Below are 26946 nucleotides of genomic sequence, written 5' to 3' on the forward strand. Positions count from 1 at the left end.
GGGGTAGGGTAAGATCAATGGAAGGGTGTAGGGTCTAAATATAGCAGTTGTTTCCCACAAAGGATTTAATGTTGATCCAAAGGTCACAGGTCTTATAAAATTTGTTCAAATTGTTTTGTAGGGTACAAGTTAGTTTGTTGTTGGTCATGTTCCAATTTAGTTTATGCTTGGTGAAATCAAGGGGTATAGATGATGCTTTCCAGTAACAGGCAATCGTGATATGGGCCGGTAATAGAATATATTTGACTGATCTTCAATGTGTTCTAGGTGCCGAATTCGTTAAAGCGCTCTCTACCCTTTTCTGAATATTTTTTTGCATATTTGTATAGATGAGGGTATAGATACGAATCCAGAAGCTTTGAACTTTAGGACATATCCACCATGCATGAAACATGGTGCCCAAGTGTCCACATCCTTTATAACACAATGGATAAATGATTTAATTAAGTTTATGAATCTGGGCGGGCACCACGTACCATCCTACGTACCATTAGCCTCTAATAATGACATGTTTAAACAGATTGACGACAAAGAATCAGCCAATATTTGCCAATCGTGCACATCCCATTCCACTGTCAAATCCGTCTCCCATTGAGTCATATAAAACAATTTCTTGTCACAGGGAAAAAGGATACCATAAACTACAGATTTCCCTTTAGCTTCAGTGATTGAGCAACAAGATTTCTCAAAATCTGTTCTTGGATAGTGGGGAGACAGACCTTTAAGTTTAGATTGAATAAACTATCAAATTTGACAAAAATGAAACATTTTGGTAAGTGGAAGAGAAAATTTTTCCTGGGGATGGGTACTGCTGATGTAAAAGTATACCGTCCAAAAAGTTACCTATACGATAAAACCCCTTATTGCACAACCAGAGCGTCCCTGATAACAACCAGGGGGAAATCTGGATTTTGCCAGAAAGGTGTCAGAGGGGCATGTTGTGAATATAAATTCTGGTTAGCTTTTTGACCATCCCACACAGAAATGGCATAAGAAAGAGAAGGGCAGAGGATTGCAGGATGCTTTCTGCGTGATATCCACATTAGGGCTTTGATTGAAATTGTTGGACGTGACAGAGCCTCCAATTCAGTATATTGAGGCCTAGATTTTGATCTTTTTTAGAGTACTTTGGCCCAAAGTTGCTATTTGGGCCACCCTGTGATATAAGGCAACCCCCAAACCACATAGCCTTTTGGAGGTATAAAGTGTAGTCACATTTATTCTATGTTGTTTATTATTCCAGGTAAAATTAGAGAAATGTCTTTTGACTATATTCCCCATCATTTTCCCTAATTGATGTGAAATTATTAATTTACGGTTCCAAGCACTTGCAAACATTTTCCAATTTTTTTCATATGGTGTGTCGCTTTCTTATTGGAGATAAAGAGTACTGTATTTTTAAAGATCCAGTCACAACTAAGCCTATTCCTGAATCACCTAAATAATCAGGCTTCAATAATTACAACTGAGAATGTTTACATATAAAATTTGTATATTTGCCCTCTCATTACTTTTAAACAAGGTATACTTTCCCTACACCTCCCTACCCAACTGAGCTGAACCTGTTATAGAGTATTTACTACTTAAAAAGTGTATTTAAAATGAAAATATATTTTAAATAAGTTCATGTGAGAGGAGTGATGTAACCTTATTGTAATGTCTCAATATAGGGCAAACCATTGGAAACACAAAAGCTCTGTTTTAAGTTTTGTAAGTCACCCTCATAGGTAGAATTTTAAGATCATTCCAGATAATAAGAACTTCAGCTAGAACCTGTCAAATGTAAAGGTGTTGAAGAACAGACTGATAAAAGAACAAAAAATTGTAATTGTAATGTAAAAGTCATTTGTCTTGGTGTGTACCGTTAAATCTCTAATGACATTTTTAGAGCAGTTGGGCAAGACAAGGAGGTTCCAAAGCACAACATTTTCAATATTTTTTAGATATTTTTAGTAAGCTTTAGACCTTGTGTTCTGCAGAAAACAATGGAGTGGGTGAGGGGGCTTCCATAATGTCTCTCTGTGTATGTATAATCTTGGTGTAACATATGGTCCAATTAAGTCTCTGTATGTGAAGCAGGCATGATATTGTCTCTAACAGAATATTTTGTTTTTTATCTGAGGTTTGATATTTATGTAACTAGACTATTAAAATGGACGAGTCTTACTAACAGGTCCTCCAGCATCCACATGTTTATAAAGCTGTTTGGTTCTGTAATATTGAACCTTTTCTCCCACAGGTCACTCATGCCAAGATGGTGATTCTAAGTGTGTAATGCCTGGCTGCTCTGAATCATGTGCCAATGACACCAACTGTGAAATACCTCATAACAGAACCAACTGCAGTATGTAAATTCAATTTTACTACCATTACCATATGTAAACATCACACAAGCTTTTCTAATTTGCAGAAGTGACAGTATACTATTACACAGTAGTTGTATAGCGCCATCATATTACGCAGCGCTGTACAAAGTCCATAGTCATATCACTTGCTAGCCCTCAAAGGAGCTCACAATCTAATGTCCCTACCCTTGTCATATGTCTTTAATAAAGTCTAAGGTCAATTATTTTTGGGAGAAGCCAGTTAACTGAACTGCATGTTTTTGGGAGGAAACCTGAGTACCCTGAGGAAACCATCACAAACACAGAGAGAACTTGCAAACTCCATGTAGATAATGCCCTGGCCGAGTTTTGAACCTGGCAACTAGCGCTGCAAAAGCCAGAGTGCTAACCACTGAACCACCATGCTGCCCGGTATGGAGGGGCATTGCATGGTACCTTTAAACAAAAGGCTGAAACGGAAGACTATCATCTAACATCTGGGGGCAACTGTCAGTAGAAGTGTTATCCACACAACACTGCCACAGGTTGCCACAAACCACTAGCAAGAATTTCCTGCACAGCGGCTGGGAAGGAGCTCTTTTTATTTCTGATATATAATAAACTAATGTAACTCGTAACTAACTGATGTTACCTGATGACCATTTGCACTGTGTCCGACCTGACATTCAATAACCTTCTCCCCAAACTACTAATAAATGGCTTCTAAAGTTTCGGGGGATATCCCTTCAATGCATTTATTTTTCCAACAATTGGGACAGTAAACGGTTTCTTGAAGTAAAAACAATATTTCACCTTAATAGGCATGTCCTAAAATACTCAACGTCAGTTCTGTGTTCTTTTGACAAATGTATTCTGACCATATGATTTACTGCCTCCATGTGAGTTACACACATCTGAGTTATGCAACAACACTGATACTGAGACATTCATGAAAGAAAGCAGTTGTACAGATATAGCAAAGAAAACTCCAGCCGTGAAAATAACATGGTTTCTGAGACTAAGACCATCTGCAGAAACAGCTGCGACACAGAACATGAATGGAACTTTCCTAGAAGTTACACATATTCACTGCATCTGTACAATGTGACTAGAGCAAATAAACTTTGTTCTAAAGCAAATGAAGCTGGGGATTCTTTTAGCAAAAGTTCATCCTTAAAACATTTTCTGCTTTGAACAAGTTTACAGTCTGTTCTTCATTTTCCAACTTTTAAGTTACTACTGAATTTTTGTTCCTTCTCCCTCTTCACATATCTTCAGTTTGTTGAGTGACCCATCCATTCCATTGGTAATCTGATGACAGATAACCTTTAATAAAAGAATTAAGGAAACTTTTTCATATCTAAACATTTGTTGTGCTGTATTATTAATATTGATGGATTCGTTGTTTTCTCTTGGAACTATATCGCAATATGTCAAGACCTTTTTCTCTGCTAAAATTCTAGGTCAATGTGAACCAATAACTTTGGAGCTGTGTATGAACCTACCCTATAATGATACACATTTCCCAAATTACCTGGGCCACAGGACACAGAAAGAAGCCTCCATAAGCTGGGAGTCATCTCTGTTCCCAGCTCTAGTTCAGACCAATTGCTACAAGTATCTTATGTACTTTGCTTGCACTATACTAGTACCAAAGTGTGAAATCGAGACAAACCAACGGATACCACCCTGCAGGTAATGGCCTTTCAAAATATTATCTCAGTGTTTGAAAGTTGTATTGTAATTAATTCTTTGAGGGAAAGATATGGCCACCTTTTCCCTTTATTCTAAAAGACACCTTACATTGAAAATTAAGTTGCTATTACCATTAGGTTTGTTTTACAGCAGAAACTGCCCATTAAGTTATGTTAGTGACCATGAGTTGGAATACTTTATTATTCAGAAATAAATCAGGCCTGAACCTACAGTTAGTAATGGATGGTGGGTGCTTAATAGTTACCCACTGCCTGTTCAGGTCTATATGCTAAGTAGAGGGAAATCTTTCAGAACCAACTTCCTTTGGGGCTCTAAGATGTCACATGACTGATCCTTAAAAAAACTCAAACAGGCTAATGCTAGAAGACATAAAGGTTTGTCATGATAAAACCTAAGAAAACAACAAAGTCGCCAGCTGTCTATTGTAAAGGATCTTGTTTTATTATAAAAGAACTGTCACAACATTAGAAAAGCCAACGTTTTGGGGCCACGCAGGATACCTTCCTCAAGGCAACATAGTTGGCTTTTTAACATGTTGTGACAGTGTTTTTATAATATAGTGTCCTGTACTTAGGAGTGCTGGTAACTTCATAGTCTTTCATGAATTCTAAACGGTACAATCCAAGGTTGTCACTTCAAGCTCCTTTCTTTCTTAAAACGTCTGTTTGTTGTAAGGCATGCATTCCTATCACGGTCATTAGGAAAAAGGTCCTTAAGTCTATTAGGAACACCAGCCTTTGTCCTTGTCCACAAATTACTGTTGCACCATGGCCATTTTATCAATGAAAGGGTCCTAGGTTGTATTTGACACCTAAAACAAAGGTTCACAGTTGTCTCTGGTAATCAAAAGTCTTATCTGAGGGTTGAATATGTTTCATATTGTCATGTCATTGTTTGCTGGGAACTACTAACCAGATTTGTATTTGACTGAGGTCACTGCCTGATGGTTGTATGAGGAGTACAAACATCTAAAACAATTCATCCATCTGACAGTCTTGGGGTTTCACCATAACTAATGTCCACCAAGGTCTAAAGCCCACTGGGTTTAAATATTGAAGCAGCCTAAAGTAATGTAATTTTACCAGAATTTGCATTGGTCAAAATCTTAGACTTTATTAACCCCCCAACCGCTAAGCCCGTAATTTCTCGCACTAAATATTTTTGCTCTTTTGGATAACCCCGTATTTTTTCGCCTACACTAAAATCCCCACTTACCTGGTCCCGCTGTGCTAATCCAGCGTCGGTTCCGTGTTCCAGCGTCTTTTATATTCATGATATCTACTAGAACCCTATTCGGACATATTTCTGTAAGTTACAGGTCTACAATTTAAAAAAAAAAATTTCATGAAAACCTGTGACGCTTTTGGAACAGAAATCTAGAAATAAGTGTAACGCTCAGGTGGTTAAGTGTCCTAAACTAAAATTGATGTCAAACATTTTAAAAAAGCACCCCAAAACTTGGACAAATACACACTTTTGTTTTTTTAATTTGTTTTGCTTCAAGAGGCTTTACCATTTAATGACAATGTACTGGCTTTAAATGTGCATGTACTGAAACATCTGCTGTTTTGTTTTCATTGTTTTGGTGATTGGTTCCCATTTTAATAAGCTCATTCATATTTTGTGACATAAGCTTTATTGGAGGCGAGGGTCATTGAGGACTGGACTACTGGGCCACAAATATTAAGCAACTCCAAGCAGCTAGGAGGAACAGTTGGTAAATCTGTAGAGACCACATCACAAATAATAGAGGGATTTCTCACTTTAAATACAATATTTTTTACAATGGCTAGTGTTATAATGAAAGGAAAATACTCAGTATTTGTCTGATTTATGTCTTTCCAGATCACTCTGTGAACATTCAAAAGAGCGATGTGAATCTGTACTGGGTATTGTTGGACTACAATGGCCAGAGGACACGGACTGCAGTCAGTTTCCTGATGAGAAGTTAGACAATCAGACCTGTCTTATGCCAGATGAGGATGTAGAAGGTTTGTATTAATATTTGGGTGTTTCTTCTATCTGCCATACTGTGGTAAAACTAAGCACAATATTGGCAGATATGACTTCATTGTTGTATAGTAATGCCATGACAGAATGAGGTCCTCCACTAGCTATAACTGGACCAAGCTAGTAGTAAAAATTCTCCTGGATTAAAGTTTAGCCAAGAACACATTTGTGCTATAAAGTGTTTAAAGGATTGTGAGAGTCTTATCAAGGAGACTGCCCTTTGCTGTCTGTTCTGTTCACAGACTAGAAATAATACACTTTTATCAGTGAAGCTGTGGGATCCAGCAAAACTGGAATGGATTTCTTCAAAGTCATTTGCTATTTGTTGGCAAATGTTTTGAATCCTGGACCAGATCTATTACATTTCACTTATGAAAGTGTATCCTCTCCAGCTTTGGAGAGCTTTAATAAATCAGGTGCATTGTGCCTGATTTGTTAAAGCTCCCTAAGACTGGAGACGATAGACTATTATGGGTGAACCTGGGTGATAAAGCAAACCTGGAATGGATTTAATCCATTGCATATACCTTCACATTGATGGTCTTCATAGAATGAGGGTTATTGTTAATTTATGCTGTGTAAATCAAACATTCTATATAGTTCTTGTGTGTATGAAGCCATTCAGGCTAGAACAAGTTTTGGTCAAACCACTTAGCAGGCATCAAAAAGTTAATGTAAGAATGTCCTTTTGGTACTTCTGTGTACTCGACCTTGTTTTAAATCAACATCATATGGTATCTAATTGGTTGTCAAGGACACAACACCCTTTTTGCAGGTTTCCTAAGTGACATTCTTTTTGTGGAGGCAGGGAAGCAAAGTAAACAGCTTTCTAAATCATATTTATTATCCCCATATGCTAAAGTTTAATGAGTGGTGTAAACAGAGAAAATGAGTTGCTACAGAGACACAGCTGGAATGTTTCAAAAATAGCAATACTCCTTGTGGCTTAATCTTATCTTCTGTTCCTTCAGAATGCTCACCCAGTCATTTCAAGTGCCTCTCTGGCCGCTGTATCTTGGCATCCAGGAGATGTGACGGAGAGGCAGACTGTGAGGATGACAGTGATGAAGCAAACTGTGGTATGTAACAACCTGACTACTTACACCGTATTTGGGCAGGACAGAAAAATAGAAGCTTGCAGCAAAAGAATTGTTTTCAATTGAGATATGTGATTTTAATATACAAGATGACTTATTTTCAATAAGAATAAGAATATAAGACGCACCCAATTTTAAACAAGGAAAATCTAGAAAAAAAAAATTCTGAAAGATTATTTCCCTTCTGATCACTCATGTGCCATTCATACCGGTATTCCCTTCTGATCACTCTATGCCTTTCAAATTCCCTTTCTGATCACTCTGTGTCATTCAAAATTCCTTTCTGATCACTCTGTGTCATTCAAAATTCCTTTCTGATCACTCTGTGCTTTTTATCCACTGTACGGCAGTTAGGACAGGGAACAGCAGGTGGCGCTGTGCCGGCTTCTTTCGCTCTGCTTTACAGACAGGAGGAGACACGTGCTGCTGCCAGAGAGAAGAGACAGACGCTGCTGCAGCCAGAGACACACGCAGGATCGGGTATCGGGTGAGTATATTATTTTAATTATTTTATCACACCTTTGTCGTATAGGACGCACTAACTTTCCCCTCCCCCCAGTTTTGGGGAAGAAAAAGTGTGTCTTATATGGCAAAAAATATGGTAATATGAATGTAGTGTCATACATGTCAGCCTTACTAATCAATTCTTGCTACAGCATTGGCCTGTGGTAGTAAATCATACTCCTGAGTACAGTATTTCCCTGTGGTAGTAAAGCTATACTTAAGAACATAGTTTTTCTTTGTGGTAGTGAGGCTTTACCCCTGAGCCCAGTATTTTCTTGTGGTAGTAAAACTATACTCCTGGACATAATATTTCCCTGTGGTAGTGAGGCTTTATACCTGAGCACAGTATTTTCCTGTGATAGTAAATCTATACACCTAAACAGAAAGTTTCTCCGTTGTAGTAAAGCTATATCACCCTGAGCTTAGTAGTCTTCTGTGGAGGTAAAGCTATATACCTGAGCACAGCATTTTCCCTGTGGTAGTAAAGCTTTACAATATGCACATTATTTCCCTTTGGTAGAGAAGAGAAACACCTAAGGCCAGTATTTCCCTGTGGTGGTGAAGCTAAACACCGAAGCATAGTAATTCCTTGTGGTGGTAAAGCTATACTCTTGAGCATGGTATTTATTTCCCTGTCATAATAAAACTATACCTGAAGCACAGTATCTCCTTGTGATGGTGAACCTATATACCTGAACACAGCATTTCTCTGTGGTAGTGAAACCATTCTTTTCAGCACATCATTCACTTGTGTTCGTCAATCTATACTTCTAAGTGCTTGTGGCAGTAGAGTAATACTCCTGAGCACCCCATTTGCTTTAGTCTTTTGAACTATACTTCGGAGAGTTGTGGTAGTAAATCTATAGTCTTAGGAAGTGCATTTGCCATCAATACTGAAGGTATAAGTGCTTAAAGGTGCTCAAAGCCCAATGTCAGTCAAAGCTTGTATGTTTTGCTATGGACTACATCTCTTCTTTAATTTCTTTTTTTGCAGCAAAACCAAAACCAGATGAATAGACAATGTTCTTGTCATGCTAATAAATGTCAATCAGTACTGTAGCAGGTTAGGATTTGGGTAGACTTTGCAGATATTTTTGGGAAGATAGTCAGAGACTGCAGACATTCTACAGAGATTGTTAAAATTATTACACAGTATTTATTGCAAACATTCTACAGGAGATGGTAAAAGACTGTGGACATACTCCAGGAAGTGGTCGGAGACTGCTGTCACACTACAGGAGATGGCCAGAGTCTGTAAATATTCCACAGAAGATGGTCAGAGACTGCAGACATTCTGCAGGAGATGGTCAGAGACTGTACACATTTTACAGGAGATCGCCAGAAACCTCAAAAAATTCTACAGGAGATTGTCAGAGTCTGCAGAGTCTTTATATTCTATAAATTGTCTGAGACCAAAAACACTTCAGATGAGATAGTCAGAGACTGAAGACATGGGCAGCACGGTGGCTCAGGGGTTAGCACTCTGGCCTTTGCAGCGCTAGGTCCTAGGTTCGAATCCCAGCCAGGACACTATCTGCATGGAGTTTGCAGGTTCTCCCCGTGTCTGCGTGGGTTTCCTCCGGGTACTCCAGTTTCCTCCCACATCCCAAAAACATGCAGTTAGGTTCATTGGCTTCCTCCTAAATTGACCTAGACTACATTAATGACATATGACTATGGTAGGGACATTAGATTGTGAGCTCCTTTGAGGGACAGTTAGTGACATGACTATGGACTCTGTACAGCACTGTGTAATATGATGGTGCCATATAAATACTGTATAATAATAATAACATGGTGAGGGACCATGCAAACATGCTGTAGACATTGTTAGATACCTGGGACATGACTACAGAGATAGCTATAAACTAGAGAGATGTTACATCAGTGTGCTAGAGATCAATGCTATTACAGCTCCTGTACATAATTTTCCACATCCGTCCTACCTGTTACTCTCATAAAAATTATTTGTGTCACATTTTATATTTATCACAGCATGTTCAATAAAAGATCTAAGGTATAAGCATAAAAGAAGAAAAAGGATGAACATTACAGACGAACTTTAGAAGCTGGTCTAAAGAACATTCAGCGCCCATATTTCTCATGAGTGGTTTATTTTACCTATTAAAGCTGTGCAGTATGCTAAATAAAATGCACTTTGGCCATTACATTACACAGAAATGTAAAAATGTATTTACATTGTACATAAATATTTATATTTTTTGAGTTAGCTAATGTTTTACATGACTGTAAGCCACTCAGAAAGTCTTCAGCTAAGAGAATATCTGAACAAAGCTAATACTTATTTGTTGCATACCATTTGCTGTAATCTTCATCTAATGCAGGCCACATAACATAGAAATGTAATGCTTTTATTTGCAGAATTCTGGATAAAACTTGCTTTCAAGACAATAATCAAATTTGTTTTGAAAGCCTTGTTTGGTTTCCCTTTTCCAGTCAATTCCTATCAATTTCTCTAAATCTGGAAGGCAGTGCAGCAGCTGGAAAATTACCAGTGTCACCGTGACATTTGTGTGACCGCGGTGAAACGTGCCGCAGAGGAACTGTCTGCTCCTCACATCTCAAGGTCTTATTCATATTCCATGTATGCAAGAAAGACGAACATCTCCCTTCTCTCTGATCATGTCTCTATTACCATAAAAGGATCCAGATAGATTGCTATGTATTCCTAATACATTTAATTTGATGCCTTAAAGTGATAAAACATCAACCTAAATACACCAGTTGCGGTAAATGTTCTTATCTATTTACAATGTCATATAACATCCATATGAGATTTTCAAGGTAAATTATTAATATTTACTTAGAAAAAATAAAGAAAGAACATTCTCAATTCTGAATATTTATTGGTGCACTACACTAAGAAAGGTATTATTTTGCATTTAACCTGACCCATGTGGCATAGCCCACCTTCTGAATATTTATATTGCCCACCCTGCCACTATTCTTTTCTGCACTTGTTGCACCTCTAGTTAAATCCTCTATTTTGTTGGTACCTTTATCTAATGAATTGCCATGAACCTGACCAAACGCTGGTTGGTTTAATCCATCAGTGCTTTAATTCTCCTGATACCACGCTAACAAATATTGTTGCATGTTAGTAATCTTGCACAACACAAAATAGATGGCAATGGGCAACACGGTGGCTCAGAGGTAAGTGCTCTGGACTTTGCAGCACTAGGTTCCAGGTTTGAATCCTGGCTAGGACACTATCTGCATGGAGTTTGTAGGTTCCCCCCATGTTTGCATGGGTTTCCTCCCACATTCCAAAAACATGCAGTTAGGTTAATTGGTTACCCCCTAAAATTAGACTGTATTAAAAACATATGACTGCGGTCAGGACATTAGATTCTGAGCTCCTTTCAAGGATTGCTAGTGATGGGGCTATGGACTTTGTACAGTGAGCATATTAGGATGGTGCTATATAAATACTGTGCAATAATAAAAAGGTCTATTATCTATAACAATATTTCTCATCTAGGGTTCTGTGGCACCCTAGGGTTCCTCTTGAGGATGCTAGGGGTTTCTTAAGCTGTAAGCAATATTAAACTGATCTCCTACCCACACTGGCCACCATTGTAAGTGAGCAATTTTCTAAGTTTTTGTACCTTGGACCGAAGACAAAATCTCTTTTGTCATCAGTTCCTTGAGAACTTCAAGATTCTCGCAAAGGTAAAACAGTAGAGAAAACCTGAACTAGAAGCATTGTGAGTGCTGACTTGTGCATCCCTGCAGATTGTCCCATAACATTATTCATGCATTGGGTAAGCACAGGGGATACACGAGGCAGCATCAATATTTTCATCAGTTTTACCAGTGTCACCATGCAAAGTTAGCATTACACTGATTTTGTGTAATCAGTTGTACTGTTGTCATCATATAGACTTGTTCTCTTGTGTTAGAAAGTGGTTTCCTCTGTCACTTCCTCCATACAATGTGTTCCCCTTATTAGAGCTCGCTAAGCAAAACCATGAAGAACCAAATTTTACCCCCAACATGCTGTTGGCTGAGCAGGATCTAAAGGAACTCTGTTATCACCTTTTATTCTTACATGTATTGCAGAAAAAATGCTTGCAAAGCAATCTGTGAACATTTCAGACTGTATTGTTGATAGGTTATAAAAAATTATTTATATATTATTGGAAACATCTGATTCCTAAATGTTGTTCTTTCCCCGGAAGGCTGCACAGAGAGAGGTCTGTGGGAATGTCCAGGAAGTAAGCTATGTATAAAGTATTCCATGATCTGTGATGGCTTTCCAGATTGCCCTGATCACCTAGAAGAGAAAAATTGTTGTAAGTATTTTATAGTTGTTTTTAATAAAAGATGTTCCAAAAAAATACAAAAAGCAAGCTCAATATATTCTAATAATTCTACAGCCTCCTGCACAGATAATGAACTGGAATGCGCAAACCATAAGTGTGTGTCACGTGACCAATGGTGTGATGGTCGAGTAGATTGTACTGATAGTTCTGATGAATGGAATTGCGGTAAGTAGGAGCTAACTAAACCTAGATAATAGCGGGCACAGAGTGGCAGTTTAGCAAACCCGTTTCCATCCAAAGTAAATATTCCTTTTATTTGAAGGCTGTTGTGGTTGTATGTTTATTGTTTGAACCCTTTTGTAAGGTATGCATGGTGTATCATTTTTCGTGGCCGTTTTAAAGCCAAGTTTCATGAATCAAATTGAGTATGCTGTTGCTTCAGCACTTTCATTGCATGTATAGTGATTGATTTAATTGGCTTTTCAACTGCCAGAGCAAATACCAATGTACTAGACTGTTATCTTCATCAGAGAAGTTCATTGTTCCATGAAGTGGATTCCAATCCTGTAATTTTTCAGCAGTGGCAAAATGTTTTTTATGTGTCAAGATTGGATGACCTATGTCCCCCATTAGTATCCAAAATGCTTGGAATGTTTTGAGAATCAAGACTATACCTTGTTAACTTAATCTCCCTCTATCTGTAACAGAGGGTAAAATCTCTCCAGATAACCTTTTTTACTAATTTAATTAAATACTTTTTTCATTTTATACTTCAGTTTCTGTCTCTAGCAATGTGAGCTCCATGACATCCCTGGTCATTCACAGATCATCTGACAATTACCATGTTTGTGCAGACGACTGGGAAGAAGAGCTGTCTCAATGGGTCTGCAAGCTAATGGGTTTAGGGTAAGGTTAGTAGTGTGTAGTAATAATCAATATTTTGGTCTATAACATATCTTATATAAGTTATCTGATAACTTATTGATCCTAATTAATCTGGATACCAGTGAAGTTTTTCCTTTTTCCTTCCTTCCTTGGTTTTCCTGTTTTTTTAAATTGGGTAATTACTGCCATCCAGAACCAATTTAACAGTTGTGACATGCTGCAGTTTCTTTATTTAAAAGACTTGCAGTTGTCAATGATCTCATTGTGCTGTCCATATATTTTAATGAAAATGATCATACTGCATGGATGGTTGTGCTTGGCTTCCTATAGTAGATTCTCTGTAAGGAACAACTAAAACCGAAAGGTTCAGGATACTGCTTTAGCATTCATCTTTCCAAGGAGCTGCAAAATGGAACATTCATCCTTTATGTCTCTGTGCATAATGAGAATAAATATCGACAAGGGATGTCAATTAGAATTTGTGCAAATTTTGTAATCCAGCAATACTGAAGAACAAGTGAATTAAGAGAATGATTACATTGCTAATCTGAGATTGCAGGTTTTAACCTACACAAATGACTATTGGTAACTTTAGCTTGACATTTGTGTTGCAAGTGCCAGATAACTTTAGGGATCATTGTAAGGATTATGCAATATGGAAGAACAGCTGGTGGCCTGCGTTATGACTCATGGTAAGACTGATGCATGTTTATATACATTTCTTTTCAATAACCCCTTCTAATATTGGTATAGTACCTATATTACACAATCTTTTTTTTTTATTTAACATTGGATATGTTCACAAAAATTGATTTACAGATAATGCTTAGATAATTGCCAAGCTGAGTGAAGTATCTCTTGCAAAAGAATATTTCACTTTACTAAGTAAATGGCTTATACTTTTTTGGGCAAATCCACCCTATTATGCAGTACTGTTATTCTAACATGCTTCAGGCAGAAGAAGGACCTTACTGGCTTGATGGTTTGATGATCTACAGGCTGTGGGTGTTAGTGTTACCAATGGCTATATAGTGTTGCAAATGATGCATATAGCAGTAATTGATTTAATTTAATTAATTCTGGTTGGTTGGTTTTAAAGTGGCCTAAAACTAGAGCAAAGAAACCTTACGCAGTCCTTTGTTGCCTCTGTTTTTTTTTAACCTGTTGGAAAACCCTACATGTGGACTTTGGTTACTGAGGTCTAAAAGTTTACTTTCATGGGTTTCCATATTTCGTTTCTCATACCACAACCCCACATTGTTTTAATTTGCATTTCCCTGTTAAATTAGCCTGACTGCTGTTTAATTGGATAGATGGATACAGAAGGAGCTCCACAGCCAGTGAAGTATCCCAGCAGATCATTTCACACAAAGTAGAACTGTCTTGTGGCAAGTCTTATTAGCATCTTCCATACAGGTTCTGGCAAGGGTCAGAAGTGCTAATCATTTAATGAGCTTGGTAAGGATTATAAGAAATACAGCATGCAATACACAGACTGAGATCTGGGCACTGGAGACCAGTTGGCTTTGCCAGTTGCACTAAAATCATTCTCATGTGGCAGCTATAACTTGCCGCAGTGCCAAGATTTTATTTCCAATGCGGCTGTGTCATCCAAGTTGTACTATACATATCTAACAAGAAATTGTGAACAAAGCTGTGCCCGTAGTTATGAAAAGCTGCAGAGCACAATTCTGTATCATTGTCTGGATGTTATATTACAACTTTGCCATGCTGAAAATCCTGTGTTAGAGCATTGGATGTGGAGGTATATTTTCTAGAAAGTCACAGACATATAACAAACTATTTCACAATTTAAAGTTTGCAGAAAAAAACATCAGACATATTGCACAGATCCTCTATCACATCTGCAGGTATGTTTAAAAAAAAAAACAGTGGTTATTTATCAATATGCTTAGCTCCTGTCCCCCTTCCCACTTTTTTTGCAACCCTGGAAAACAGTCTTACTTCAGTGAATTAACAGAAACATTTAACATTTATTGCAAAAAAGTCAACTGCAACATTGTATACATATATGGTTTATTCTGTCCTCTACAAGTTGCAATAGTGACTTCACTGGAATTTGATATAACTACATGGCCATCCTTGTAAATATATAACGTAATACACACTATAATATACACACTTAAACATTGCTTTTTAATTATTTAATATATAGGAACAATTTATTACCTAACATATGAACTAAAAGAAAGAAAAAGAATACTGCTTCAGTATTTTCCAGAATTAATTAGAATTGACCAGTGAAGGAACAAAAAATACCCAGCATTGCTTTCATTTAGCCAGGGTGGTGGTTTGCAATTATATATTTCTCCTTCATCACCACCTGGTACTTCTAAAAAATATTAGATTGCAATAAAGTTTTAATAATAATGTAAAGCTGCAACGGTGATCAACAACTTACTCAATTTTATTATTCCCCTAAAACCAGTTCAAAAATAGAGCTTAACACATTGCTGTGTCCTAAAGTGACTGTTCAAAAAACTTTACAAGTGTATGTTCCACCAAAAAAAATTGAATGTCCAGCTAAACACTTTTTAGATGTTAGTAGGCATATTAAGGTTATATATATATATATATATATATATATATATATATATATATATATATATATATAAAGGTTCACCACGAGTTAAAGTGATTTAAAGAGACCTCTGAAGATTTATGTTTTCAAGCAGATTTGGGGTACATAGTTTAAACTGGGTTCCATCAGCACTGTCTGATATCCTAGGTGCCTAAAGCAACATCACACAACTAAAATCTTTTATACAGAGCAGTTCTTGTTTTACATGACAGTGTGTTCTTCTACTGATGATGGAAAATATTATCAAACCAATAATTATAAAGGGAACCCAACTCATTTCCTTCCAAATGGCACAGGTCAAATGTGCCTTATGGTAAATTTGGTTCTAGACACATAGAAAATGCCAGAGGATCAAATATAGCATTAATTATGTAAAATTAGCAAATAGAAATGTACAGGATTATAAGGCACAGGTATCCAGGTCATTACAAATTATATTTAATACCTGCTATAAGATATAATTCAGGTTCTTTTTTCTTATGTCAGGGGCCCATCAATGACTGTGGTCACACCAGATTATCACCATTATGAAAACAATGACTGGCTGCATTTAAAGTCCGATTGGAAGCTACAAAATGGATCAACCTTTCATGAACTATTAATAAAAGGGTAAGACGTGGGAAAAGTGATATTGATGACAGAGGTTCAGTAGTTTATGGCTTTGGAGCACTGACAGATGCATCTCCCACCAAGACTCTAATTGCATTGGGTTGATAACTTCTTCTCTGGTTTGTTTGAGTTTCTGCATAAATCCACTAATTATACTGGTACATCAGGTTCAGAAGAAACTGTCTCATGTATACTTTTGCCCACCCAGAGCGGACATAAGAATATTAAGAGCATTAAAAACAGGGACTGACGTAAAGTGGTGTAAGTACTCTGTAAAATACTCCTGCATGTACTGTCTTTCCGGCATAACATATGGGGTCCTACCACTTGTCTGCAGGCGAATTGCACACTGACAAGATCATTTATGATCCATGAAATGGTGGACACTTGTGTTTGACTTCTGGGAATTAGTCTTGTAAAAATATGTGGTGTGACCCTTTATGGTATTGTCTGTCCAGGTGGAAGGAAAGTAAGGAAATTGGCTGAGTAAATTGCTTGTCACTGCGTGTTTACAGCAGACTTTCACACCCTTTAATAGCTAGAAAGAACATTGAATATAAAAACTACCAGTGAACCACACTGTAGCTGGTCTTACAGAAAAGGCTGACTTTTTGCTTCTATGTGAACAAATATACTCTTAATATTTGGTGCATGATGGATGGAAACAAATAGGCTGTAAGACATGGTGCAAGTTAAATTAAGTAGAATATGTAGGAATTAGTTGGACACAAATTTGCCAGCTCCTCTTTCAATCAGTGATAGGAATATTCGCTTTTACTGTAGTTTAAAATGTATTATACACCATAGGAAAAGCATTTTAATGATTCTACTGCCAAAATCAACTGGTGTTTTCAATGTATTACAGAACAGACATAGAAAGGCACCCCTATTTTACTAGGATGGAAAGCCTAGATCTTAGTCTACCCTCTTTGAAAATGAGTTATTAGGCAGAACTTTATTGCAAAAAGGGACAGACGATGTCCCTTCTGCAATCAAACATAATTACCTGCCTGATCACTATTTCCATCATATTTCCATCTCCATCAACGTAGGATGCTGGGGTACCCATCACACATCCTGTCTTCCCCTGTGGCTGCCGGAACTGAATGAATTCCCATGTAATCACAGCCAATCCAGTTGGTTGAAGACCCAACTCCAGGAAGAGGATTGGGTAAAGATGGCGGCACCTCAGTTTTTTTTTTTTTTGTGTGTTTGTGGAAAGAATGGGGGACTTGGGAGGAGGGGAAAGTTATCTAAAATTGAATTTCAGCTTTAAAATTAAATTTCATCATTTTACATGAAGGAAGAATATATTGTGCTTTTATGTTTTTAGTACCAACAATATGGTGATACTAAAGTTAAAACACTATAATAGAAATAAATATATTTCGTGTACCTTATAGATCAAGACACCTGTCCCTGTTACCATATCCTAACATACAAACCCAATCATTTTCTTTATCATTATGAGAATTTTCCTTTTTTTTCTAGGCAACCATGTGAGAGCAGAAGCAAAATTTCCCTTCTATGCACCAAGGAAGGTAAATAAACATAATGTTATTTTCAGAACTAAATACTTCTGCAGAAACACCTCCTGACTAAGCAATCTATGAACTGTCCTGGCCATTTACTATTGTTTTCTCAAAATAAAGAAAGTATTGGTCGGGGATGATTTTAACTTGTTTTGCAGAAACAAACACATTCATATCGCATTTGTTCCTCTAAACATCATCTCATGTCTGTGGTTGTCTTAGGGTCTGAAAAACTAAGGGGTCTTTTTATACAAAATTCGTATACAAATTTGTACTGCACTACTTTTACTTTGCTCTCAAGGCATTACATTCTTGCTGCAAAAAATGACCATCAGAAAGTAATATTTTTCACAAAGACTTAGTCAAGAGAGAGAGAGAGGGGCAGGTCATCTGCTTAGCATCCAGGTTGGGGAGGGAAATCGGCCTGTAGTTGGATCAGGCTGTCGAGTATGAAAAGGGTTTTGGCAACATGCTAATAGTTGCATCAGAAGTTCTAATATCCAAACCACCTCCCCGGAGAATAGCATTGAATGCCTCTACTAGATGAGGTCCCAGCACATGCTGATATTTTTTATAGTATGTTGCCCTGAACCCATCTGGTCCCGCCGTTTGTTGGGCTTAAGTCTCTCAATAGCCCGGGTCACTTCAAACAGGGTAATGGGGGTTTCCATAGTCTCCTGCATGGGTGCAGAGATTGTAGGCAGGGATATACTTTCAAGAAACCTGTCCATAGCTGCCTCGTCAAAAGATTGAGGTGCCTGGTTTAACTTGCGCAAATGTTTACATCTCAGAACGAAATAATTCAAGCAGTGAGGTAGAGGAGGTGGTATCCCTAGGTTTACCAGGCGTAGTAGACACTCCCTTCCTATACAGCCACGGCATCAGGCGGACAGTGGTATCGCCACATAGCACCAGAGTACCCTGCATGTGTTTGTGTAATACTTGTATAAGCCGAGTAAAAAAGGACAACTGGTTATCATTAGGTGCATAGTAAGACACTAGAGTAACTTCAGCGTCATTTAGAATACCGACAAGGATGAGATAATGGCCTTCCGAGTCGGCCACTTTAGCATTTATTTGAAAAGTGACAGTTTTCTGGAAACCAATAAATGTGCCTCTGTGTTTCACCATTGCATTAGCCATGTATACCGTAGAATAAGATGCATGGAATTATCCTGGGCAAGACGAGGTAGAAAAATGCGTTTCCTGGAGATATAGTATATCAGCTTTATGTGCATGGAAGAACTGGAAGGCCTGTGACCACTTAGCTGGAGAATTAAATCCTTGCACGTTGAGGGAAAGTATGGTTACATTGTACACACAGCATATGCCTCCCGTTACGATCAGTAAAAAAACTACCAAAAACATATAAACTATATGCTCCCTACCTACAATTGGATACAAAAGGAGGGATTGGGCACAGGGTTGATACCTACTCCCACCCCGCACCCCCCTTACATGGTGGCTTAAAAAATAGTGCAACCAAGAGTAGACATCAAAACCTCTATCACCCCAAAGACATCATCAGACATATTCCCCCACAACAAAATAAATAGCGAGGAATATTTTCTTGATCCGGCTCGATAGAACCTTCACCTCCCTCCTGACTCGTGGCAGGGGAGGAATCCGCCATCTTAGCTGACATGCAGGCTAATGCTGCCTTCACTGTCGCGTGAGATTGCCGCTGTTTGCTGCGGGTAGGCATCCGGAACCTTCTCCTCCTACCATGCACCAATGCTGCCAAGCTTATGAAGCCTCCTGGGACCACAATGGCCGACTGATGCGCCCATTAAAGCCTTTTAAGTCCCGGTGTAGTGCGGAGCCGACTCAGGAAACAGCCATTTGTCAGACCCGCGCATGTGCTCCCATATCCTGGTTTTTTTTACGTAAAAGTAAGTGTCACGGCTTATATTCAGATCAGTTTATATTCCAGCATATACGGTTATAAAAATTTGCAACATTCATTATGGACCCAACAAATCATATTACCTTATTGTTACACACAGAATGTCTGTAAGAGGTTAAATCATTGTGATTTTAAAAATAATCCAAATGGTTTTTTCCTAGCTAATCAGCATAATAGAAACTGTTAATATGTATAGACATAAAATCCTCATAATCTCATTTCTTTGGCAGAGATGCATGTTATTGTGTTCAAACAGCTAGATAATGATGATAATGATATTGTAGGAAACCAATGAACATTTTAATAGCAATAACTTTGCCAGTCCATTAGTCATGCAGTTATACAATTTCAGCCTGTTAGGGACTTGCTCCACTTACACTCGGAATACCATGCAGAGGACAGAACAGAGGTCAGTGCTGTTGGTCTATTTAAAAAAAAAAAAAACAAGGGTCAGCTGTCCGATGTTTCTTGAGGGATTCAGAAAGATCAAATGCAGAAGAGAGAGGAGAAAATGAAACTTAAATCAGAATTCACAGTACTGTGTCTGCAATTAAATTGCTTAAAAAGCAGACATATTTCAGTTACAATCAGGTCAGGTACAGCAAAAAGACAACCCTTGGCCGAAAAGCCTTTTAAATAAATGAATTAGTCTGACATGGGATACATTAATCAGAATGAATTGGCTGGATGCAACACTACAATAATAATAATAGTACAAAGTCTGTCCTTATTGTTTAGGAACCGAAATTAGAAGTCAGTGTTAGTCCTAAGGAAGATTTATCTCTGATATCAAGCTTCGCTCGAGGAAGAATGCATCTCGAAAAATGGCAAGGATAAGAAGATTTACATCTGTACCTTTTTATTCTCTGCAGGTTTTCTTTATTATTGAATGATTAATCAGGACAATCTTTAAGAAAACTGCATGTTTTATAGATCCAATCCAGACATACATAACAATGATGACTAGGATTAATATGGTACAGATGCACAGTCCAAATCCTGTCCATGGGCTTTCCATCAATAAGTACAATAACTAGTATTTCAGAGATCTGACTAGTACTTTTTGTGAGACGGGAAGTTGTGCCCCTCTTTCTCTAAAATGTTTACAAGTGATTCCACTTATTGCCGTCTTTTTAAAAATGCTAGTTGCCTGCAGGAGCAGAAATAAAAAAATCTGACTATAGAAATAAAAAAATCTGACTGGTTCTGACCTTTCTGTACTCCACTAAATAAAGCGATTTGTTGTAGTTTGTGTTGTTGTTGGAAAGGTACATTCAATTCTTGCCTGTTAAAAAATTGTCATCTGAACAGGAAGTGAGGTTACTTCTCTCTTACTGATACCAATACAACCTGGCAAGGGTTCTTATGCTTCCCCACTCTATCCAAAAAAGTCATAGGCATATATCTTAATGTTGACAAAGCAGTGGCTAAATTCCAAAGATATTTGCTAGAGGAGGAGCACAGGATTCTGTACTTTAGTTCCCCCAGTTATTTTTTAGCACTTTGAATAACTGGAAAAACTGCAGTTATAATACTTCCTATTCAACTCCAAATTGTCTTGTTTTATTTAAGTAAATTTTAAACCTTCACTATTTTCATTGGGTAGGAGGTAGCAACATGGGGCAAGCAACTTTGATAACAAAAACCCTAAATTCATGTTCTACCATTTTGGCTGTATGTGATACAGAAGGAGTGTTACGTGTTGCCACCCCCGGCAGATAACGCAGGATTCCCTGAGGCACAGAATCTAAGTGACCTCCGAGGTCTTCACCAGCACACCCCGCAAGGAGTGATGGGTTGGTGACCCTAGTGGACACCAGACTGCTTTGCTGCAAGGGGGTCCCCAGGATGTGGTCCCCAGGCTCTCCCCACCAGGGTGTGACACAGCTCAGAAGACTTCTACTTGGGAACGGTGATGAGGCCAGAAAACAACAAGTCAAATCAAGGTAACTGGACTGGCCAAGGTCAGGGCAGGCAGCAGGCAAAGCAAGGTCAGGTAACAGGCTTAGGTCAGGACAGGCAGCAGGCAAGGCAAGGCAAGAATCAGGTAACAGGCCAAGGTTAAACACATAAAATCCAGAGAGACAAGAAGTGTACTGAGGATCCAGCAACCTGAGTCTGAAACTGGAGAGGTTTAAAAAGGCCCAAGAGTCAATGGCAGGACAGGACTGAACAACCTGTATACTGGCTGCAGCATCTACTCCAGAGTCCCCTTCAGCTGTGCACATTTTCTGTGCAGGGGATGCTGAGCATAGTGGAAATTTCATGGCTACAGGGATGCAGGTGATGCTTCAACATGCTGAGCAGATGATCTGCAGGCAGAGTGGTAACAAGGAGGTATACTCTATCACCATTAGGTTGGTATCATTGTTTTTAGGTGCTCTTTCTAAAGCATCCTGTAGTGTTGTTGGGTATATGGGCTACCAGCAGCATTCAAGGACCCAACATTCTTGTGAAAGCTTGAAATACAGTTTTCCATTGATGTTCATTTTGTCTTTAGAAGGTTATACCCTCCTATTCTAATGATTTCTATTGGACATTAAATGAAAATAAACCAGAAGCTGTGGGCTATGTCAGTTTTATGTGGAACGTCTAGTGATATCTTGGGATGGAATAATGCACTCACTATTGATTTATCTGAAATTAGTAACAGGCATATACATCATGTTACCCTTGTAGTCTCCTTGGAGTTTGTAAATTACCTTTCCAATGAGTATATTATTTCAGTCCAAGGGGACATAGAGGCCAGGCTGTTTTTTTCATATCACTTGGTAACTTTATTTAGCACACATGGCTCAATTTACAAAGTTATTTGGCATCAGGATCATTATTTTTATGCACTTGATTGTTATTTTAATCTCATTGGCTGTCATTGCTGAAAATAATAATTTTTCTTGATAATTAGGAACCCACAAGTTTATTACACATAAAGTCTAGCATATTTGCAAAGCTGTCAATATGCACCAAAAATCTCTCCAAGAAAAACAAGCAGCGAGGAAGCTTTCTCATCCCAACTGTGCATGGGATAATTCACTTGGCTTTGTGAATCTGATAAAGCTCTTCCATCTTTATCCATCTAGTCATGTACAAGCCAAAATCTTGTTTGTATATTTCCTTGCATGTGACTATGTTTACTTTTAAAAGTACATTTCACTGCTTTCAGTGGATTATCCCTTGCAGATAGCGCCTTGCAGATAGATTCCTGGTGATTATTTAGTGAAGTGTTCACATCACTAAATGATCAGCCTAAACTCTTTTAGTAGATCAGTCCCCTTGTCTTTGTTGTACATTAACAGTGAAAATGGAAAACAGTGGAAATAAGGCCAGAAAACAGATAATGATATTGAGCATAGCAATGCATAATATGTTAAGACTTTATAAGATAAGAAAGATAAAAATACTAATTTGCTCACATTCAGCAGAACTTCTTCTCCCAAGTGTTTTCCTCAATTCAAATAAGTGAATAGGTGTTGAGAAAAAAACCTCCAGGTACACAGGCAACTCGGTAGTCGTAAGCCAATTCATAGCACTTAAGAACTGAAGAAGGCACTGATGAGTGGTGAAACCTAATTTCACATTACAGGACAAGTTCTGTGGAAGTTATGTGACTAATTGCTATGAGCTAAACCATTAGGTTAAATGAAAACTTTCACACACTGGAAATGGTTACAGTCACCTGGCTGCTTTAGTAATTATATTGTGTATATCACATGGATGCAAAGGTGTGTCTAGGTGTGAATAGTGTATAAACATATATATATATATATATATATATTTATATATATATATATATATANATATATATATATATATATATATATATATATATATATATATATATATATATATATTTATATACACGTACACCTGCATGGCAGATTATAAACCTCATAATTTTGATAGAATTCATGACTGTCCAAATTCCCATCAAAAATACAATGTTTTTTTGGTAAAGAATTAAAGTTCTTATTTTTAGCCTATAATAGAGTTAATTAATTTTTGTACTGAATGTCATATGTTTAATACAATGATATAAAACACGTTTATTGAGTTTATATATGAAAAATGTAATAACGCAAAATAAAAGGAACCTAAATCTATACATAATAGATTTTTCCATTTTAAAGCAAATTAGTTTGACAGTACCACATACTCATTACCCCACCACCATGGCCACCGCCATTGCTGGGTTCACAAGCTCTTAGACAGTTGTCACCAATTCCAGTTTTCCTATTTATATTTTTAGGTCTACTCTTCTTGTTACCATTGGAACATTTTTTTATTTCCCATCACACATGCATGTGTTTTTCAGACTGTGGACGCCGCCCTGCAGCCAGAATGAGCAAGAGGATCCTTGGTGGCAGAACCAGTCGACCTGGGCGATGGCCCTGGCAGTGCTCCCTACAGAGTGAGCCAAGTGGGCACATTTGTGGCTGTGTTCTTATAGGAAAAAGATGGGTTTTGACTGTTGCCCATTGCTTTGAAGGGTAAGTCCTATATAAGATATTGAACACCTTAATTTAGACAACTGGCATTCAAAACATGAGAAAGAGACCAAATATGAATATGTTTTTCATTTTTAAATGGTGCTAAATGTGGCAACCACAGTCTGGCAATACCATATGGTCCATATTATTATCCTACCTGCCTTTCTCTCAAAGTAATGTCATCTATGCAAAAGACACAATTTACCCCATTTCACAGTACATTATAGCTAATAGCAGGTATTATGCATAGTTTGACCATATCCAAGCCATGCTTCCCAGAAGAAAAACATCCTTTACCTAGACTCAGTTGATCTGTCATGGATAATCTTCCCAGTATGTTTACTTGCAATTAGAAGCTTATCCACTTCTCTCCAACATTAAAGAAACACTCTCCTCCCAGCAAGGACCTGATTCTAGCACCCTCCTAGCCAGCACATGGTCCATTAGAAAGTGAATTTAGGAAAATGTAACCATTTTGTGTATGAATATTTGCTGCTTCTAGAAATAATATCTAATAAAACAGTAGTAGTGTTGATTTTAGTTCTGCAAACTCGCTTTTAGGGAAGTATGAGAACCTCTGTTTGACTTTTTCTGTGGAGATTCATCCTTTCTATTTGTCTTGGAGACCATTGGCACCAGAACTGAAAAGTAACAGTGAAATCCAGAGTTTTGAGTTGTCTCCAGGGCAAGAATGGGAGGAAATATCAGTCCTATTAAACACAAACGGAAGAAAAAGATAACATAAAAGGGGTTTTAACCATTACCTGCTCTATCCAACCCTGAAAAAAAGTTTTAGATATTGGTAAACAAAAAAACAAACAGGTAGTATGAGGTACACAAAATCAATTTATGATATATCTCATTAATAAGCTTATATTAATGGCGTGGAGCAATTTATCTGACACTTTACCATTTGTATTTGTCCTGCTTTTCCAAAATGTTGTATTTATTAAAGATGAAACACCCTGTAATGACTAATGGGAGCTGTCAGCAGTGTCTTTGTTTTTAAAGTTGCAGACTAGGGAGTTCTAGGGAATCTGAATCAAGGTATGGGCCCGAAATTGTTTAAACAATCAAGTCAACAAGAACAAAAAGCCACATCCCAAAAATTGAGGATTATTTTAGAAGAACAGAGGTTCAGAAAAGCTGGACTTTCAAAGGCTTACTTAGGTAAAAATCATATAAGAACATTTTATTTCAACCATTTTAAAACAATGTGCTACAATAAAATCAGATCAGCATCAATATAGCTATGGTTAATAGATCTCAGGGAGTCACAAACCTGAAACAAGTATGCAGGACAGGAGCTCAGTCTTCCATATTTTACTAGATTTTTTCATGAGTGTCCCACATTAGGGACCCTATATGCAGTATAAGAATGTTAAGCCCACACCTTTAACATCAAATCCCCAGGGACCATTGCCTTACTTTTATGCTAGATAGCTCACTATATTGTAAGTCCATGTCCCTAATATTGTATGCTTAACCTATGACCTAATGTTTTCCTTCCACTGATCCTAGGGCATTTTTTCTTACCAGGCACCACCAGGATATTCTTTCCCTTGAAACCAAGGCCTAATACTTCAACAACTGATCCTAGGGCATTTTTTCCTCCCACTGACCAGCAATATTGGGGTGCTAGCAGACATACTCCTTACTGCTTTATTCTGTACATTGTGCCTGATTTATTATTGCTTAAAATCATGGGTAATCCAGATAACCTGGAATAGATCCAATTGAGGAGAGAAAACATTTGCCAACTAATAGTAAACAATTTTTAAGAAACTAATTTAAGGTTTGATAGACTGTCTTCTCCAGTCTTGGAGAACCTTAATAGGTCAGACCCATTATGTTGTATATTATTTTGTTCTGACTGCTAAGCTCTATGTGTGGTGTAGTATGTTACATAGACCTGAACCCTGCACTCATTAGTACACGTTGTCTACTAAACTCCAAAGTGTTTATGTTCTCCACAGTCGCTTATTCATGTGGAGTTTACAACTAATTTGTTATTTAAGGTAGGCTTAAACTAAGTGCATTTGTGTATTTATTTTTCTATCCTTTAGATGTAATGGATCTCCTATGGATGTACATTATTTATAATAAGTAGTCTCAGACCTAATATTCAGTGCAGGCTAGCCACCCCTTTTTTCACATCTTTTGTGTCCCAAGGTGTCCTTCTTTCTCAGCTTCTGAAGTTGTGAATAATGTAGATAGTTTAACTCAGTGATTTTCAACCACTATGCCGTGGCACACCAGTGTGCCGTGAGAGCTCTTCAGGTGTACCATGGGAAATTATCCAATTACCATTGTCGAGTGTCTGTGCTATAGTGACTGGCAGAGTGATGTAATGCTCTTACATGTCAGTGCCTTGTTTATTCTTAGAGATGAGAGAATAAGCTACAGGGTGTCATTTTGTAATACTTTTGATTTGCGGTGTGCCGCACAATGTAAAAAATGTGCCGTGGCTCAAAAAAAGTTGAAAAACACTGGTTTAACTAAATGTTAAGTTACAACTATATGCTTCTTGCAGTTTGAATGACTTTAGTCGTGTAGTTTTGAGGGTTTATTGCTGAAAAATTTCAGGTTTTAGCTCCAGAGGTTTACCTAGGCATTGTCAGGTCCTATTTAACCTCAAGGCTATATTTTTCTCAGTAAGCCTAACTGAAGTAATTTGATTTTCACTAAATAGTTTCCCGCACTTTATTTGAACTACAATATTGTAGTCTTTTTCTAACCTTTTTATTTTTTTATTGATAGTATAATCGGCATTTCTGTATTGTATTATGCTTTCTAGCTTTTGGCAATGAACATAATTACATGCAACATTTAGCAGCGGGAATGTAACTTGTCATATAAAGAGAGACATTACACAATAAACAGTAACCCGGTGAACTAACTTTAAGCAGTAAAGGCTAATATTGGTTATTGGCATCGTGTAAGGGCAATAATCCAAGTAGGAAAACAATCTGTAAGGGTAGATATGAT

General features: G+C 37.6%; 1 protein-coding gene across 1 annotated transcript in view; it reads left to right on the forward strand.

Moving 5' to 3' along the window:
• CORIN (corin, serine peptidase) overlaps window positions 1–26946 on the forward strand; it is a 125686-nt gene that overhangs the window by 90105 nt on the left and 8635 nt on the right. The window contains exons 10-19 of the mRNA XM_072406258.1: window positions 2240–2344; window positions 3788–4019; window positions 5886–6031; window positions 7022–7129; window positions 11854–11967; window positions 12052–12162; window positions 12714–12843; window positions 15911–16033; window positions 17525–17574; window positions 23784–23958. Coding sequence (XP_072262359.1) covers window positions 2240–2344; window positions 3788–4019; window positions 5886–6031; window positions 7022–7129; window positions 11854–11967; window positions 12052–12162; window positions 12714–12843; window positions 15911–16033; window positions 17525–17574; window positions 23784–23958 — 1294 coding nt within the window. The remainder of the gene's footprint in view (window positions 1–2239; window positions 2345–3787; window positions 4020–5885; window positions 6032–7021; window positions 7130–11853; window positions 11968–12051; window positions 12163–12713; window positions 12844–15910; window positions 16034–17524; window positions 17575–23783; window positions 23959–26946) is intronic.

This window comes from Pyxicephalus adspersus, chromosome 3 (assembly GCF_032062135.1).
Source record: "Pyxicephalus adspersus chromosome 3, UCB_Pads_2.0, whole genome shotgun sequence".
Lineage (NCBI taxonomy): Eukaryota > Metazoa > Chordata > Amphibia > Anura > Pyxicephalidae > Pyxicephalus > Pyxicephalus adspersus.